The following is a 17,782-nucleotide window of genomic DNA, read 5'->3' as shown; positions in this document are numbered from 1 at the left end:
CCTGCGGAGGTACTTGGTTCCCTGTCCCGGTGCTCCCGGAGGGATCCTGGCTGTGAGATGGACACGCGCTTTGTGCGTGGGGATGGAAGTTAATCCCCGCGGCCGAGGTGCGCTGGGACGTGGCGGGACGGGGGAAAACACACTCCAGTGTGGCACAGTCGGTTCTTCTGCATCATTGCTGCACTGGAGACCCCCACGCAGGGCTGCGGCTCCATTAGCTCCTGCTCTGGGTCCCAGGGGGGCTCCCAATCCCCCTCCCTGCACAGGAGGAGAGCATCCGGAGCAGAAAGGGTGTTCAGACCCGACCTGCTCCCAGGCTTGAGGAAATCCATCACACTGCTTATCCCAGAAGAGAGGGGGTGGGTCGCTGGAAGAGCTGGTCTCCATGAGCCATCTCAGCCCTTGGGGACGTCCCCAGGCCACAGTGCTGGCTGCTGTCACCACCATCCCATCAGCAGGTCTATGCAGGGGGCTGAGCTTTCGCCCACACCACGACCACCAGCACTTCCCACCCCTCCGGCTGCCGCAGACGGACCCGACTGCGCGGCCGCCGTCTCGTGGGCCCAGGCACTGCCCACACAAGCAGCTCCTGGTGTTTTCTACTCCTGCTCCCACCCAATCCTGCCTTTTGGAGAATCATCCGGACTGAAGCAACCCAGCAGGAGAATGCCCCATGGCCTTCCTCCTCTTCTTCCTCCCAGACACAGGCTTGATGAACCTCGCTCACACAACAGTCGGGTGTTTTTCCAGGGGCAGGGGCTGGAGCACCCTCAGGCAGGAGGATCCCTCCAAACTTCTCCCCTCTGAGCTCCACTTTTCCTACAAATGGAACACATTTGGACCCATCCTTTAATTTCAAGGTTTCTGTTGCCCGTGGAGGTTGTGCAGGAGGATTAATGCTGTGCCTGCAGCAAGTTGCAGCCAGAATATAACTTTTATAACCTGCCTGAGCAATGAGATGTTTAACCCCAGTAGCTGGAATTGCAAGTTCTCAGCTCATGTGTGCTGAATTATACTTCTTGCAGGGCAATTAGATTTATATGAGCAACTGCCTATCAAACCTGAAGCAATTAATTAGAATTAAGTACTTTTAGGGGAAATAAGCCCTTGCCTTACTTCCTAATACAAGGAGGAGCATGTGCTTGCGAGCTGTGCTGCTGCAGCTTGCCCCAGCGCGTTGCACCCTGCTCAGAACTGGCAGTGCCTCGTAGTGGCAGCTCTACAAGCTTTTCTTTCCCCAGAAGTGCTGATTTTAGGGCCTACCTGCTCCAGATGTCAGCAGCACTTCAGTGCTCTCCCTCCAGGCTGGAGGCAGGCCCAGAGCAGGGGTTTGGGGGCTGCAGGGGCAGCCCCAGGGGCAAGAGGACCTGCTGCCCCACTGCTGGGGCTTGCCAACCCCATCTCTCCCTGGCGACACCCACCCTGAGGGCTTTGAGGGAGAAAACAGCCCCAAAAAATCCCTCTGCCTCCTTCCCTGGCAAGGCAACCCCACCATGCTCATTTATCACCTCCCTCCTCCTCATTCTCCTCCTCCTCCGCCTTCTCCTCCTCTCCCCACCTGCTGTCAGGGGCCCTTCCCCACCTGTGTGGGGGCACCCACTGGGCTCTTCTCTCCTTCCCCACAGCCTTTGCCAAAGCACCCCACTTTTCCCATCAATATTTTCCCCCTCATTTCTATTTCGGTGGGATATTTGGGGCCAGGGCTCCCTCGCAACCCCTGACACCGTCCAGTCCGTGGGATGCACCAGCAGTGGGGCTGTACAGCCCCATCCACTCCCTGGGGTCACCTGTGACCCCCCACCCTCTGTGCTGCCTCGCTCCCCGCTTTTCCAAGCTCCGTCATCCCCCGGCACGGCCGTGACACCCGGCTGGGGGGACCCAGCGGGGTCATGGGGTGCCCGAAGCTGGGCACAGGGATGCCCCCAGCCCCACCGAGGAGCATCCCACCCAGCTCTGCCCCAGCTCGGGGCTGGGAGGAGAACTGGGTCAGCGATGTAACCATGGAGATGCTGAAGGAGATGCTGAAGCAGCGCCGGCACAGCCCCGCTCTCCAGAACCCTTTAAAGATTAACCAGACCCGTCACCCTCCGTCTCCAGCCGGGGATGGGGCTGGGGGGCTGAGCCTCCTCGGCAGGGAGAGCTGGGTGGGTGCTGCCCAGTCCTCCTCCACCGGCGCAGGGCGGTAAGATGCCTCCGTCTCCTCTTTTCCTTTGGGGTGCCAGTGTGGGGAGGGCAGGGCTCGGCCTCGGCAGCCTCACCGGGGCTCCTGCGCCGCAGCGGCGGCGATCCAAATGCAACAGGGAACCTGTTTTCCTGCTGGTTGTGCTCAGCTGCGCGTTGTGCATCGGGCGCTGGCTGCGTGTCCGCCGAGCAGCCGGGGGGGTGCTACAGCCATGACACCTCTCCCGGCTGCTCGGCCGGTGCCCGGTGGCTCCGTGCATCCCGCAGCCATCGCGGCCCGCGGGGGAACCGGGGCTGGCTCGTGGGGGAACTTCTCGGGGCTCGCGGTGGTGGTTGTCGTTTCCCGCAAGGACGGTGCGTGGTGGCGGTAAGAGCTGGTGGGGGCTGTGGGTGCTGCCCCCCACCCTGGCGGCTTGGGGACGTGTTTCCATGGCAAGGAGGGAGGGGGCTCTCTGAATCCCGGTGGTTTGCAATATAGAGAATAAATAAAATACAGAGGGAGCAGGGGTGAAGGGAAACCTGGTGTCGTTCCTTGAATCCCCCACCCGCTGGGGAAAGGGAGCTGGGGGAGAGGCAGCGTCGGGAGCTGCGGACTCTGGTGCTCGGGCACAGGCTCCGGCCGAGCTCATCTCAGCACCGAGCACTGGGCACTTCCCTGATCGCCCCGTCCGGCACCCGCTCTCCGCAGAGGCCAAAGCGGATTGTGAGAAGAGATAAGGGGTAAAATTATGGGCAGGGTAAAGAATATCCTTTGGGCTGAGGAGCGCGCGCTCCGCTTCCTTTGCGGTGGATTATCCTTGTGTGTGTTGCATTGGAAATGATCCCATTAGCGCTCTCCTGATCTAATTTGCTTCCACCAGAGCCCAGTGCTCTCGTGGTGGCCGAAGCACCGGGCGGGGAAAACAGCAGCAGGAGCCTTTTGTGTTTTCCTGGCCGTAGAAATAACGGGGCTCGCTTGTCCCCTGACTCTTCTCACCGTAACGTTGCGTGGAGAGGCCTGAGCTGGGCGCTGCGCCTGGCTGAGCCCTCGTGCAAAGGGACGTGCATTTGCTTAGGCACAGTCTAGTGTCGGGTTTGCAGGTGGGGAAACTGAGGCGAGGGGAAGGGAAGCGGCGTGAGACCGGGGATGCGTGGGGGCTGCACCTGGGGAAGCGTCTGGGGCCCGTTCCCTGCTGCAGGGGCTTCCCAAGAGCAACCCCAGCCCTTGTGAGTGGCCGCAGCGGGTTTGGAGCCTGGAGGGTGCCTGGAGGTGTGGGAAAATGCTCATTCCAGGGGTCCCAAAGGTCCCAAAGGTCGTAGCTCAGCCCTGACCCATCTTGAGCAAATGCTGAGCATAGGGTGAGTGCTGCTGGCTGCTCTCACCCATCTTGGCTTCCCGTCAGCACACGGCCACACCGGGTGGCTCCGGGCTGAGGGGCTGGTGCTCGCCCAGTGCCGATGGCTTTATCTGAGGGGCTCGAGCCCTCGTGCAAGCGTCTGTTCAGCAGCGAGGGCAGAAGATCCCACATGCACACGAGGGGAAGCGTGTGCTACGGTCGTGGCATACCCCACACCTTGCCAAACGCAAGTGGCTGTGCCGGGGTCCTGCTGGGCGTGAGGAGGGGAGGGTGACAGCGAGGGGTCACTGCCACACGCTCGCCCGAGGGAGCCTGGGCAGAGCAGGGGAGGAAAACACCAGCCGGAAGGGAAACGTGGATGGGCTGCTGCTCTCTGGGAGCTCATTAACAATATTAATGACTAATTGCCCACTTGCCCCTGTTCGCATCCCTTCTGTAATTGATAAACTGTGAGCTCAGCGGTGCTGGAGCTGAGCCCACGGCTCCCGTCAGGTCTTGGCCCAACCGTGCCCCTGCGAAGCTCCTTCCCCTGATGGCAGCAGAAACCCCCCACCTTGCCCCACTCCCCCACTCCCAGCCATAACTAATCCTCTACGTTTGTGGCCACCTTTCCCTCTTGAAAGAGAAATATTTTTCCAGGCGCTCCCTCCATCCATTATCATAAAGTGGCTTCGCTTGGCCTGGAGTTAATAATTCACCTTTCCTTGGAAGATGGATGCTCCCATCCCACTGGAGTTTAAATATTCATGGTGAAGGGAAAGCAGCAGCCACTGTGCTGGGGTGGGGGGAGGTCTGGCAGCTGCGTCGCAGCAAAAGCCACAGTCCCTGTCACCCCGTCACCCTTGGCACATCTGCGGGGCCCCTCCAGGCACTGGCTGCTGCCAGGGCATCACGGTGGACCCCAGCAGCAGCCCGGTGAGGTCTGCGGGGTCGGGGCCACATCCAGCCCCCGGGGCAGGCAGCCATCTGGGGCTGGAGCAGAGGCACGCCCGGAGCAGCACGTAGGGATGCTGCAGCCGCTGTTCGGAGGAGGAGATGCGCGGGAGGAACTTTGCTGCTTGCAATTTTGGATACCTTCAGTGGGGGTGGACAGGGCTGTCCCCAAGCCTCAGAGTCCCACTTGTAAGCGGGGTGGGTTGGTGACACACCGAGCGCTCTGCCCACCTGGACTCAGGGGCTCCCCACGTCCCCCAGGGCGCTGGGACAGGGCTGGGGGCGTCACCCCATGACCTGGCTGCATGGGGGGGGGTCCTGCACCCCTTCCCTCACCAGCCCCTGCCCCCATGGGTGGAAAAAAATGGTCCCGATGGGTTGTGTCAGCGGAATTTCATGGCTTTGTAAGCGCCTTGGGGGACTGTCTATCCCTTGGGGCTGCTCTGGGTGTGACAGCAGTGACACGGCCAGTGCCACCACCCGGCGTTACTGGTCTTCACACGTCCCCCGGCTTCCCCCTGCAGCTGATCCCACCCAGCAGAGCCGGGGCGGGCGAGCACGCGAGCGGCTGACCATGTTCAACGGGGATGCCAGCTCCTCGGCGGCCAGGAATGTCGTCCGCAGCTCCAGCATCAGCGGCGAGATGTACAACCTCGAGAAGAGCGCGCGGGGCAGCGCCGACTCCGTCGCCGTCACCGCCAGCAAGAAGAGACGCTCCAGCCTGGGCGCCAAGATGGTGGCAATCGTGGGGCTGTCCCAGTGGAGCAAGAGCACGCTGCAGCTCAACCAGACCGGTGAGCACCCTGCGCCCCCCGCCGCTGCCAGCTCCCCCCCTTGGCCCTTTGCTTTAGGAGCCCCACGCGCTCCCGACTGCCCAAAGCAACGCTCGAGCTGCCCGTGTCTGACGAAGACACCTAAAAAATCCCCTTGTAAATCCCCCTCCTCGACACACCGGCACTTCTCCAGGTGCCAAAACCATCTGCAAACCTGAGGTGGGGATGTTGCCGGAGCTCTGCCAGTGTGGGGGATCTGGGGTCAGTGTCCCCCCCCAGAGTAATGGCCAGTCCTGGCTGAGGGCAGAGAGGGAGGGAGCTCGGAGAACGGACTTGTCAAATGGTCTGGCTCTGGGAAATATTTAAATGCTTAAAATAGCTTTTTAAAGGGCAGGCGAAGCAAAATGCTCATTTTAGTGCAGGCCTTTTCTCTAGTTACTGCTTTTTTCTTCCAGTTCTTGTTGGCATTTCATGATTTGGGAACTGTTCTATAAAGAAACGAGTTAATTTGGAGCCCTCCAACCCTGCACATCCGCAGTGTTTCTGAAGGGGTATAATTATCCCCAAAAGCCAAGCAAAAAGTGCCAGAGCTGGGCAGAACCTCACCTGGGGACGGCAGGACCGGGACCCTCCTGGCTGCCAGTGCCCAGGGGAGCGACGCCCGCTCGGGGGGGGGCTGCCAGGCTCAGGCAACCGCTTCCACAGGGGCAGCCCTGGATTAGCAGGACAAACCTGGCTCCCCCAGGAGCAGCCGCGGCACGGTGCCGACACACACACACCCCCACATGGCAGGAGCGGGGCTGCCGGCGATGCCAGCGGTGGATACTCGTGCCACACTCCTCCTCCTGCCATCTGCCACCGCCTGGGACATGTGGCTGCGGGGATGGTGGAACCGCGTGGAGAAAGACAGAGATCAGTCAGTGTGGGGGCTGGGCCCGCTTGCGGCACTGGGAGTGCCTGTCCTCTGTGGTACGGGGACATCGGCACATGCTGATAGGGCCCTGGGGATTTTTTGGAGGCTGCGAGGTGGCTTGGCAGCAGCACAGGCCAGGCAGCGGGCTGGGATGGTGTCAGCACGTGTGAGCTGAGTCTGGCAGGTCTCAGCAGGTGGGGGAGATGGCTGAGGCGATGGCATCCGTGGGGGGACGGGGCTAGGACATGGCGGGGGCAGCCTGTGGCTCTCCAGCTCGGTGTGCGTGGCACCGGGACGTGTGTGCCCATACAGGGTCCTGCGGGGTTTCATCCCCAGGGAAAGTCTGTAAAAATCACGATGCAGAATGTACTGAGGGCTTGGGGAGGAGTGGCTGGAGAGCTGCCAGTCAGAGAGGGACCTGGGGGGGGGTGATTGCCAGCCGGCTGAATAGGAGCCAGCGGTGTGCCCAGGTGGCCAAGAAGGCCAATGGCATCCTGGCTTGTATCAGCACTAGCGCGGCCAGCAGGGACAGGGAAGGGATCTGACCCCTGTGCTCGGCACTGGTGAGGCCGCCCCTCGATGAGTGGGTTCAGTTTTGGGCCCCTCACTCCAAAAAGGCCATTGAATGACTCGAGCGTGTCCAGAGAAGGGCAACGGAGCTGGTGCAGGGTCTGGAGCACAGGTCTGATGGGGAGCGGCTGAGGGAACTGGGGGGGTTTAGTCTGGAGAAGAGGAGGTGAGGGGAGACCTCATGGCCCTCTGCAACTCCCTGAAAGGAGGGTGCAGAGAGGGGGGATGAGTCTCTTGAGCCAAGGAACCAGCGGCAGGACAAGAGGGAATGGCCTCAAGCTGCGCCAGGGCAGGGTCAGACTGGCTCTTAGGAAGGATTTCTTTGCAGAAGGGGTTGTTGGGCGTTGGAATGGGCTGCCCAGGGCAGGGGGGGAGTCCCCATCCCTGGAGGGGTTGAAGAGTTGGGTTGAGCCAGCGCTGAGGGATCTGGTGGAGTTGGGAATGGTCAGGGTGAGGTTCATGGTTGGACTGGAGGAGCTTCAAGGGCTTTTCCAACTGAGATGATTCTGGGATTCTGTGAAGGAGGGCAGGGAGCAGCACACGGGGAGGCTCTGGCCATGCGCCGCACCCTGGTTCTTCCATCTGGTCCCACAGGAGGGGTGGGGAGTGGGGGGGGGGCAGCGAGCACTTCCCAGTCTCACCCCCTGTTTTGGCTTCCAGAGGGTGGCCCCAAAAAGCTTCGCAGCAACATCCGTCGGAGCACAGAGACCGGCATCGCGGTGGAGATGAGGACCAGGGTCACCCGACAAGGCAGCCGGGAATCCACCGACGGCAGCACCAACAGCAACAGCTCTGACGGCACGTAAGGCACCGCGGGGGGGACGGGAGCCGGGGCTGGGCACCCTCCCGGAGGATCTCGCTCGAGAGCCGGCAGCCCGATGCTCTCCCTGCTCTCCCCGGCACAGGTTCATCTTCCCCACCACCCGGTTGGGCGCCGAGAGTCAGTTCAGCGACTTCCTCGACGGGCTGGGGCCGGGCCAGCTGGTGGGGCGGCAGACACTGGCCACCCCGCCGATGGGTGAGTGGCCGGCCAAGGGGGCTCCCTGTCCCGGGGATGGGGGTGCCGGCTCCAGCCCCCCAGAGCGAGGGCTGCGTCGTGGCTGGTGCGGGGCTGGGTGGTGCAAAAGGAGGCTCCAGGCTGAGGGGGAGAAAGTGGCTGCGGGCTCCTGGCAGGGCACCGGTGCTGGGGGACGGGCTCGATGCCGGCAGCACGGGCTGGGTCGGTAAACAGCTTGGGGATGCTCTGTGAGGGGGGGAACGTCCCATGCAGGGCTCGGGGAAGGACACACCCCAGGGGAAGCAGCAGCTCTGCCTTTTCCCAAGGCTTCCTTGACCCCTCTGCTGCCCATCGGCTCCCCCGAGCATCCCGCTGCAGAGGGGACCCAACAAAACCGTGTTTTGTTCCATTTTTCCCTTTTAAATCCAAAATGGTTATAGAAAGTCACGCCCTAAGTCTCAGTTTCCAGCCAGCATGTCCCCAGCTGCTCCCAGGGCACACCAAGGTGTCTGTCCCGTGTCCTGCTGAGAGGCCAGAGCTGCCCCAGGGGGTCACCATGATCAGGGTCCCCCGTCCTGCCCCCCCAGCCCTGGGACCTGGTCCCACTGGCCCTGCATTAACCCCCAGTGGGAGGGAAGGGAACTGGGGGCAGTTGGACGCCTCTGTGTTTGCCCACTGTTCCCGGGAGGGAACAACGTTGGCTGCCCTTGGGGCAAGGTCCCACACACCGAATCCCTACGGCTCCTGCCATCCCCCACCACAGCATCAGCTCATTCCTCTCCCGCCGGCCGGTTCCTCGCGCAGCCCCCGGCACTGGGCCTGACTTGCCGTTGAACCACCAAGTGTGTTTTGAGAACATCCAGGTTCATCTCGCTCCTATTAAACCCCACTGGGACATCAGCTCGCCCCTTCCCCGTCCCCACTCCCCCCTCCCCAGGGCCACAAGGCAGCGAGCGACGGGGACCCGCCGGCCGGGGGATATTCGTATGTACGAGCGGGAGGGCGTAAGTGGGAGAACAACTTCACACCCAGCTCCAGAGGCACCTGGCCACGTTTTTTCCTGCAGATGCTTCTCCGCAGGGAGCGGGGAAGGACCCCAGTGAAGTGCCCCGGGGAGATGGGGGCTGGTGGGGTGCTCAGCATCCAACCCCTCCTGCCCCAGCCTCTCCCGCTCTTGCCAGGGTCTCGCCTGCCCCCTTGGCATCGCCCGGCCGAGGCACAGCCCCGGTTAATCCCAGCCCCTTTTCCCATCACGAGGGAAAAAATCCCCCTGCAAGGCTGCCGTGGGATGGAGCTGGCGGGGAGGAGGGGGCTCTCACCCAGTTCTCCCTTTGCTGCTCAAATCCAAGCGTCTTCACATCAGCTCGTCCTTCCTCCAAATCCACGAGAAATCCTGGGGGCAGGATGCTGGGTGTGCTGAGGCTGGGGAGCAGGCAGCGGCGTGGGGGTGCTAGCCCTGGAGATGACATCTCCCCCCCCCCCTGCTTTTTGGCAGCACCGAAAGGGAGAGCTGGTGGGAGGTGGCCGTCGGGGAGGGTGCTGAGCGCGTCTCGTCCCTCCGCCTAGGCGATGTCCACATCGGCATGGCTGACCGCAATGGGCAGCTGGAGGTGGAGGTGATCCAGGCAAGGGGCCTTATCCCGAAGATGGGCTCCAAGTCCATCCCTGGTAGGTGGCTGTGGGGAGGGACGGGGTTGGGGATGGAGGTGCTGTGCTGGGACCAGCCCAGGAGCCTGCTCCGAGTCAAGAGTTTCTCGCCCATTTTCCAATGCAGCCACCTACGTGAAAGTTTACCTGTTGGAGAACGGCGTCTGCCTGGCCAAGAAGAAGACCAAGGTGGTGAAGAAAACCTGCGACCCGTCGTACCAGCAGCCTCTGCTCTTCGAGGAGAGTCCCCAGGGCAAAGTCCTGCAGGTGATGTTCTCCCGGCACAGGTACTTGGGGACAGGGAGGGATCAGGGGAGCAGAAACACAGCGTCCTCACTGCTGCCCTTCAGCCTCCCTACCCCGATCGCGGCAGGTCCCTTCCAGCTGGGAACGCCGAGTTTGCTGAGTTTTCCCCAAAACTCCCACCTGGGAGCGAGGCAGCTCCCCCCAACGCCTTCTCTGCCCCACAGGTGATTGTCTGGGGAGATTACGGGCGCATGGACCACAAGTGCTTCATGGGGATGGCCCAGATCGTCTTGGAGGAGCTTGACCTCTCCAGCGCGGTCGCGGGCTGGTACAAACTCTTCCCCACCTCCTCGCTGGCCGACTCCAGCATCGGACCCCTGACGCGCCGCCTCTCCCAGTCCTCCCTGGAGAGCTCCACCAGCCCCTCCTGCCCGTAGGCGGCAGGTGGGTGGGAGAGGCCGGGAGGGGGACGCAGACATCCTGACCTACCAAAACTGTTAGTGGATAGCTGTAAATACCCTGTCCTTTTTTTTTTTTTTCCTTTTTTGTTTTTTTTTTATTTTTAAAAATCTCCTTCCCGAAACAAACTCGCTCTCGACATGCTCCTCCCCGAGCACGCGTCCTGGCGTGCAGAGGGGGAAGGCGGAGAGGGAGCGAGGGCCGTGTGTTTTGAGGCAGGGGGAAGGAGAAGCAAAAAGAAAACCCCCTCCCCGTGAGGCAGACCGAGGGCTGCGACTGCCGACCGATCCCGAGACTGTTACCGCACCTCGTCCCGTCGGAATCGAAGCGACGCGTCTCTCTCCTGACCACCTGGCGAGAGCAGCTCGGTCTGATTCATTCAGCGCCGCTGCAGGCAGCATGTTGACGAGGTTTCTTTTCCTTCGATTTCATTTCCTTGCCTCTGAGGAAAAGGTAGCTTTTCAAAGAAAAAAAACCTCAGAAAAAAAATCCAACTCAGCACTGTTTTTTTTTTTTTTCTTTCCAAGGAATGTAGCATCTTCTATTATGTAGCTTGCCACGTGCTAACAACACACTCACTCTCTGCAATATCTAAGAGACTCTGGATTGACCGGAAACATCTGCCAGTCACTTCCCATTTGTTTGTTTTCTGACACAATTCCTGCGACACTGAGCAAGCACTTCTGGTGGCCATTTTTTCTTTTTTATTTAACTTTTTTTTTTTTCGGTAGCATGTAGCTTGTGACCAGTGACATTGCCAAAGCGAGAGAGAACAGAAAAAGGTGCACTCACCTCACCTAAGCATACGCTGGTCTTATCCTCGTGTTTCACCACTGACCGTGGTCTTGTACGGCCAAAGCAAGACCCGAAACAGAAACTTGGTGATGCCTCACGTGAAAATTCGAGTCAGGAGAAGGTGACCCGACGGAGCAGGAATACCGTGATGCTGGTTGTTCGTCTGCCTCCCTGCCCCTTCCTCCCGCGAGGGCCAGCTCGAGGTCTGGGGTGCTCTCCTCGGGTCTGAGGTGCTCTCCTCAGGTCTGGGGTCCCCTCCTCGGGTCTACTTGAATTTCAAGTAGAAGCAGAGGGTTTGCCAGGCCCCGCGGCAGGACGCACCTTTCTCTGACTCTCGACTTGGTGGTACGCTACAGGGGAACATCTCAACAGCATCTTCTGCTGATCTGGAATTAGGGTGACTGAGAGGTTACGAACAAAGGACTAGATGCTTTGAATTTATTATCAGGATGAGTGTTTTGGGTTTTTTTTGTTTGTATGTTTTGTTTGTTTGTTTTTAAAGCAGCATTTTGGTTCCCCCCGAGGGACCAGTTCTTGTAGCAAAACCGAGAATTACGGAAGCTTTTTTTGAAGGTGCCTAATGAAATTTGCTGAAAATACTCAGGGGAGACACCACTAGAAACTCTGGTTTCTTCATAAAATACACTTAACACAATGACTGTCCTGAAGGATCAGTTTCCAAAAGAGAGGAAAAAAACCAACACACCAAAAGAGGAGCAGTCTTGAGACTGGAAGAGGACAAAAGGTTAATAGGGAATTTTTGCCGACCAGATGGCTCTGACCTTCAGTCTTTAACACAAATCAACCCACAGCACAGTTGGGATTTTTTACAATTATTTATTGGCAAAGCAGAGAATTTCACAATGCACAGAGCACAACGAAACCAACCTGTGGTTCTCCTGGTGACACCAGGAACAACGAACCAGCTCGAACCTGTTGCCACAACGGAACAAAACCAAACCTGAAGGAAAAGACTGTTGCGATGAAGCTGTCCCTTCCACAAACCCAAAACCGGGGGTCAGCAAAACTCCACTGCTCGGTGGCTGGTTTACCCCACACCACCACGATTTTAGTGACATCGTGTCAAGGAATTTCAGCTGCTGTCGTGGACTTTGGATCTTTACCAAATCAAAATCACTCTAGACCTCTGAGAGGAGAGTAGGCTGGATGCTGCTGACCGGGGATGGAGAGGGGTCTGCTTCAGACCCCAACAACTGCCTTGTAAAGGATTAAATCTCATCTGCTAGAGCAATACCTGCTGATTTCTGAGCTCGTGCTGAACGGCAATGCGCAGGACCATGAGACGCACTGTCTCGAGCAGTTTGAGGAAGCAAACTCGGTGCCCTGACTACTGAAACAGGAATAAACAATGGTTTGAACATGACGTTCCTTCCAGAGCACGAAGCAGTTATATGAGGTCAACGACGCCTGGATGAGGCTAAACTCTCCCTGCCCCGGCATGCTGGAGTTTTGAATATACATGAGAGAAGGCATCTTAAGAGGAAAAGCTTTCTGCTCCTTCAAGCTAAAATTATTTGCTTTTGCTTTACTAACTCCATTTCAATAGAAAAAATGAAAAATCTGCCTGTGGCAGGACAATAACCACGTCCACGGGGAGGTGGAAGAGCAGCGTGGGCAGAGCAGGGAGCTCTGTGGGTATTTTCTGCTTGCTGGTGCGGACACAGCATCCCACCCCCTTCCCCTTCCAGCACAGAGCTCGCTGGCTGCACATTCCTGCAGCGAGCTGCAGAGCTTTACTACTCCCCCTCTTCATGAGCAAGAAAACGCTGTTCTTGAGATAGAGAACAGAAGTGGATGAAGAGCAGCAGCAACACCGAGTCAGCCGGGCGTGCAGATGCCTGAGGTCTAGACAAAGGCTCACTCGTTCTGCACCAGTTGAAAACCCTACCCTTGCTGGCACGTGGAAAACTCAGAGCAAAGAATTATCATCTGGAAGGCACACCCGGGTACTCCAGGGAACAGGGAAAACCCAAATATTTTGGCTTATTTTTTACCGTTAAGACTGAGGATGCACTGGAGGGGAACAGCGTAGCTCACATCAGAACAGGCCGTCCCCCAGCTCTTTCTCAGTGGTGAATCCTCGTTTGCTGCAACATGACGGCTTTGTGGGAACGACTCCTCCTGCTCATCGAGACCAGCAAGGTGGAGCCACCCTGCCCATGACGTGAAATGACTGTCACTTACTCACTAGACTAACTGAAATCCATCAAGACTTTAACTTCTTCACTTCCAGCACTACGTGCCCAGTCCCCGCAGGGAGTTGGTACTCACTTCTCTGGGGAAGCACCTGGGTCAGGACCCACCTTGGACTTGCGTGGAGAAACTAAAACAGGAGGAGACCGAAGTGCATCACGTTTACATTGCAACATCAGCTCCTTCTCATTTCCTAACCCATGAGACCACGTGTCGGATGTTTTCCCCCTCGAACAACAAGAACAAAAAAGCCAAGACACCCAGTTGCTTCCTACAGGCAACACACCCGAAAAACCACAAGCTTCTGGACTCCAGGTTTTTTTCTGGGGGAATGTTTTATTGCAAAGGGCATTTTTTTTTTTTTTAATGTACTATATGATTTGCAGAAAGTGGCTGCACTGACGAGGCATTATGTGTTAGATTATTTCCTTCCTTTCCTCCACCTTCCATCAGGAAAGGAAATTCAAATCATTTGACTTTCCAGGTATTTTCCCCTAGAAAGAATAATTCATATTAAACTGAAGCAGCTTTGCAGCCTGTTTTATGCCCAGCACCCTCAGCAGTAAGTGAGCAGCACGTAGCACCCACCCAAGACACAGATGACCTTACTAGAGCGCAGCTGACAGTGGATGCTGGTGTCAGAATCAAGGCACCCTGATGGAGTAACAAGGATGGATTTTGCCAAAACAGCCTTGAAATGATACTTAAACATCCCCTGAACTCTAATAAAAAAAAGAGTCACAGCCACGCAGCAAAGCACGGAAAACACTACATGATTTCACGCCCAGGTCTAAGTTAGCCCTGGGTTTTCTACAAGCCTGGAATGGGCTTTATTTGCCAAAGGTGAGTGATAATTTTCTAGGGCACCAGAAGGTGGGCCAGGCTTCTGGGCTTAATCAGAAATTAGCTCCCATTTCATCAACGTCATAGCATGTTGAAAGCGTGGGGAGAAGATGCTTAGACATAGTTTTCCTGAAATCAAGTGAGATACAGAACCAACTACCTGGTCAGCAATCAGAAAACTAAACCTATTCAGTGGCTTTGGGAAATGCCACGGAGCAGCTGAGACGGTGGGAAGCATTCCCTCCACAGCCACCTTTTCCAGCTCTTAAAACCTTTTCTCCAGAAGCAGTTACAGATGTAGCTTTTGACTGCAAATACGAGACCAGAAACTCCTGCGGGAGCGGGATCAGGATTCCCTTCGCTGACAGGGAATCGCTTCTGGTCACTGTCTCACGCGACTGCTCCAGCAGCGATGAGACTGGAGGAGCCAAGCCTGTTTTGTACGTTTGTGCACATCAGTGCACGTGAGAGGAGTTAACACTGAAGTACCTTCACTTCTTTAAGTGGGCTTGCAGATACTCAGCAGCAGTGAGTACACTGTAAGGGTCTTTACTGATCTAAGGCTATTTATAAAAACAGCACTGGTGATGTTTTTTCAGGCATAAAGAATCCACCTTCTACCTTCTTCCAGTTGACTCGGACACTTCTTCCCAGATTGATGTGAAACACTTGGACAATGCACATCTGTAAACTTCCTTAAGGGTGTGCATTTGGCTACTGATTTGGAAAATAACTGCATTTTAAAGGTCAAGGAACAGTGTTCAGGCACCGTTCTTCTCGATGGCTGAATTCAAAGTCTAAATGTGTTTTGCATCACAGACGGAAAAAGATATTAAGAGCGCTCTCTGCTTTTCTTTGGGTTTTCATGCCTCCAGACAGATCTGTAAAGTTACCTTCAGTAAAAGCACGGTTTGCATCCCGTGATGTGCCAAAGGCATGACGGCCCGCTCCAGTGGTTCTCTAGCAAAGCTGTTTCAACTGGAAGTCTTCCTTCTACTTCACGTTCACAAGCATAAAAAACACCCCAACCCTTGGCTGGCTGTTAGAGGTGCAAGAGTTGCGTTTATGAGCTAAAAAGAAGGTTGAAAGGCTGCAGAAAAGACTTCCTATGGAAAAAAAAGTGTCTGCAATAAGCATGGTTGGAATTGGTGGGGTAAAGACGTGCTACGTGTGACACAGCTGAAGTGATCCAAAACAGACTCAGCGCCCAGATGTGACAATAACGCTCACCCTAACTGAGCTGGTCCGTATTTGGGGAAGATTTAGGTTTTAAAAGTAGACTTGGAAAAAATGTACAGTAAAGGGCCTAAGTGTTTGTCTTGCTGTCTGAATAACCGCCACACTGTTTAACCCCGACCATCCGCCTCGGGCACCGCCGCAGGACGGAGCGCGGCAGCAGCCGGGAACCCGGGAGAAAGCAGCTGCCACCAAGGCGCAAGAGCTGGTGTGACCACTGTGCCTGGCTGGAGCTCCGATTATTGGTATACCTCATTCTTTTTTTTTTTTTTTTCTTCTTCTTCTTCCCCTCCTTTTCCTGTTTTTTTTAAGAACCAGAGCTTAGTGCACTCGATCACATTCAGGTTATTTTTTGTTGTAACTGTGCAATGAAGAGCAATTCTACGGGGTGTGCATTTCCCACCTGCTCCCACGCTGGCTCCTGCCAGCTCCACCTCTGCTTCCTTTGGCACTTGCACTATTGATCGCTGAGCTACAGGGCAAGGGAAGCAAGAGGCCAGAGTGCTCCTCTGGAGGGAGGGATGATTTGGCCAGACAGGAGGAACCCCCCTTTCTTCTCTCTGTTAAAAAGCACAGAGAGAAATAGTGCTCCCAAGGCTGCCCCTTCGCCCGACGCAGGCGGGCACTTGCAGTCGTGCTCCCCCTGTCGCCCTCCCCTCCCACGAAGGGCTGGCGAGGAGGCGAGTGTCCCGAAGGATGCCGAGGACAGCGCAGCTGCTCTTGGAGGGGCACTAAGCCCTCACTAAAGCTTTTGCCTGTAGCACAGATGGAGAGGGAGTCCCTCCGTCGGGGGACAGGTACTGAACATCGATCCAGTTCGCTAACGGGATCGGTCTGTGTGTATCTGCTAGATCCCAGCGCTCGCTGAAAAAAGGGACCTTTGTCCTAACACTTGCAGTGAGACGTGAGCAATGTTTGATGGCAGAGGGCCTCTGGAAGGAGCAGCACCCCCTCTTTGTACCCAACTGGCCAGGGACCCTGGCAGCGGATGCCTCTTGAATGTTAGCACTTTGAAGTTGGTGGCCTTGTTTTCTTAAAAGGGCTTGATCTTTTCATGCAGTTAAAAGTAAATAATCTTCCCCATCATGTTGTCCTACTCCCCACCTCAAATTTAAGCTATGAACAAGCACCTGGATCATTTAAGATATTATCCAGGACTCAAGAATCTGTCATTAATCTCAGAAGTTTATACCTCAACTGTAAAAACATATACATCTGTCTTGGTAACAACACTTGGTAAAGTAGCAGCTCCCAAGTCTGAATTGAAGTTTGTCCTTGAATTTGATTGCTAACAGCACCACGGGAAAAAAAACACAAAACCAAACCCCCACAAACATACAGAGAAAAAGCACCAGTGAATTTTTTAGAAGCACCCAAACTGAAGCATTCATCCTATCAAAAAAATCAGAATTTATATTCCCAAACAAGTCACGTGAGGGATTTTACCGATACCTCACCCGTCTTTAAACACAGCCTATGCCTTTTAAACTGCGTTAGCCCCCTAAAAAGCACGAGAGGGCATAAAAGGGTCCAAGACTGTTAAAGGTACGAGGCAGTGAGAGAGGCACCCAGGACAACTCAGGCAGCCGTTTCTAACCGTAGCCCTTCCCCAGGCTTCAGAAGGTTAAAGCGAGTGTCTTGACAGGGGTGCGTCCCGCGAGAGCGATACAGCCAAGCAAGGACACAGACATCTACGCTACTTCACATTTTCCATCCTAAAGTCCCCAGCAAGTTGCATTGAAAAGAATTACCTAAACCAAGAGAGTCCCATTAGACTGGGAAGTTGTCAGAACTCCGTCAGCCACGAGTTAATTGTCACTACGAGCTTGGCCTCCAATCCCTAAGGAGAGAGGCAGCAGCCAGCTCACCAGGCGGGTGGCACACGTCGAGCTGACGTCTGTCCGCGTGCAGCTGCTACCTGCAGGGAAAAGGAGAGTTAGTTGCAGAACTCGGACAGGACTGACACACTCACCCTGGGGAGCTTTGTGCTTCTGGAAGCCAGGATGTAATTGCATAAGTGAACAAATCTGGCTGCCTTCACTAGCCCACTCGTATTCTGTGATAAACTTGGCTTTGATGACAGATTCGCAAGTTTAACAACTCCACTTTAAAATAAATGCCGCAGAGGGGTGAATGTGGGGTCCTTTAAGCCCCAGTTCCGTGTTCAAGACAAGGGGATGGGCTTGTGATGGATACTTGAGAACGGGAATAGATTTAAAAAGAAGCAAATGGCAATTTTATACCTGTGTTATGTAATGTTTTATATGTGTGTGGTCTTTCTTAATGTAAAACTCTTGTATTTTTGTGGTTTATATGCAGCAGGACTGATGGCTGTGAGGGTGCACGCTATTTTGTAAAATATTCTTAGCCAGTTTTCCCAAGGAGGAAAAAACTGAAGTATTCACATTTTCATTGGCTTGTACCTGCATGTACAGTATTGGGGCAGCAAGTGAAGATGATTAAAGCCAGCTTGAAAACTTTTTTCTGTGCTTGAGTTGAGCTTCTCAAAACATCCAGCCCAAAACCACGTGGAGCTTAAGAAAGCCAACCCTCCCCCTGCTCCAAACCAGATACGCTGGGGAGGAAGGAACCCTCTTTTTTTCTGACAAGAGCGGGTTTTGACTTGAGGAAAGAAATA

General features: G+C 56.0%; 1 protein-coding gene across 3 annotated transcripts; it reads left to right on the top strand.

Moving 5' to 3' along the window:
- Positions 1 to 2,112: 2,112 nt before the first annotated feature.
- On the top strand, positions 2,113 to 17,625 carry RIMS3 (regulating synaptic membrane exocytosis 3). 3 transcript variants are annotated; one of them, XR_012620981.1, is made up of 8 exons: positions 2,113 to 2,182; positions 4,976 to 5,245; positions 7,368 to 7,509; positions 7,613 to 7,725; positions 9,271 to 9,372; positions 9,479 to 9,618; positions 9,822 to 10,466; positions 10,584 to 17,625. XR_012620981.1 is itself a non-coding variant. In XM_074807209.1 (7 exons), exons 2-7 carry the CDS (start codon positions 5,026 to 5,028, stop codon positions 10,032 to 10,034), a joined length of 930 nt encoding a protein of 309 aa, XP_074663310.1. In that variant the 5' UTR covers positions 2,113 to 2,182; positions 4,976 to 5,025; the 3' UTR covers positions 10,035 to 17,625. The 3 variants fall into 3 exon arrangements, 1 of the variants encoding a protein (XP_074663310.1); XR_012620982.1 differs by having other exon boundaries at positions 9,822 to 13,908; positions 14,508 to 17,625; XM_074807209.1 differs by having other exon boundaries at positions 9,822 to 17,625.
- Positions 17,626 to 17,782: the final 157 nt, after the last annotated feature.

Source organism: Strix aluco, chromosome 26, assembly GCF_031877795.1.
Source record: "Strix aluco isolate bStrAlu1 chromosome 26, bStrAlu1.hap1, whole genome shotgun sequence".
Lineage (NCBI taxonomy): Eukaryota > Metazoa > Chordata > Aves > Strigiformes > Strigidae > Strix > Strix aluco.
Note: the sequence above shows the minus strand (reverse complement) of the source record. Positions and strands in the feature narration are given on the sequence as shown.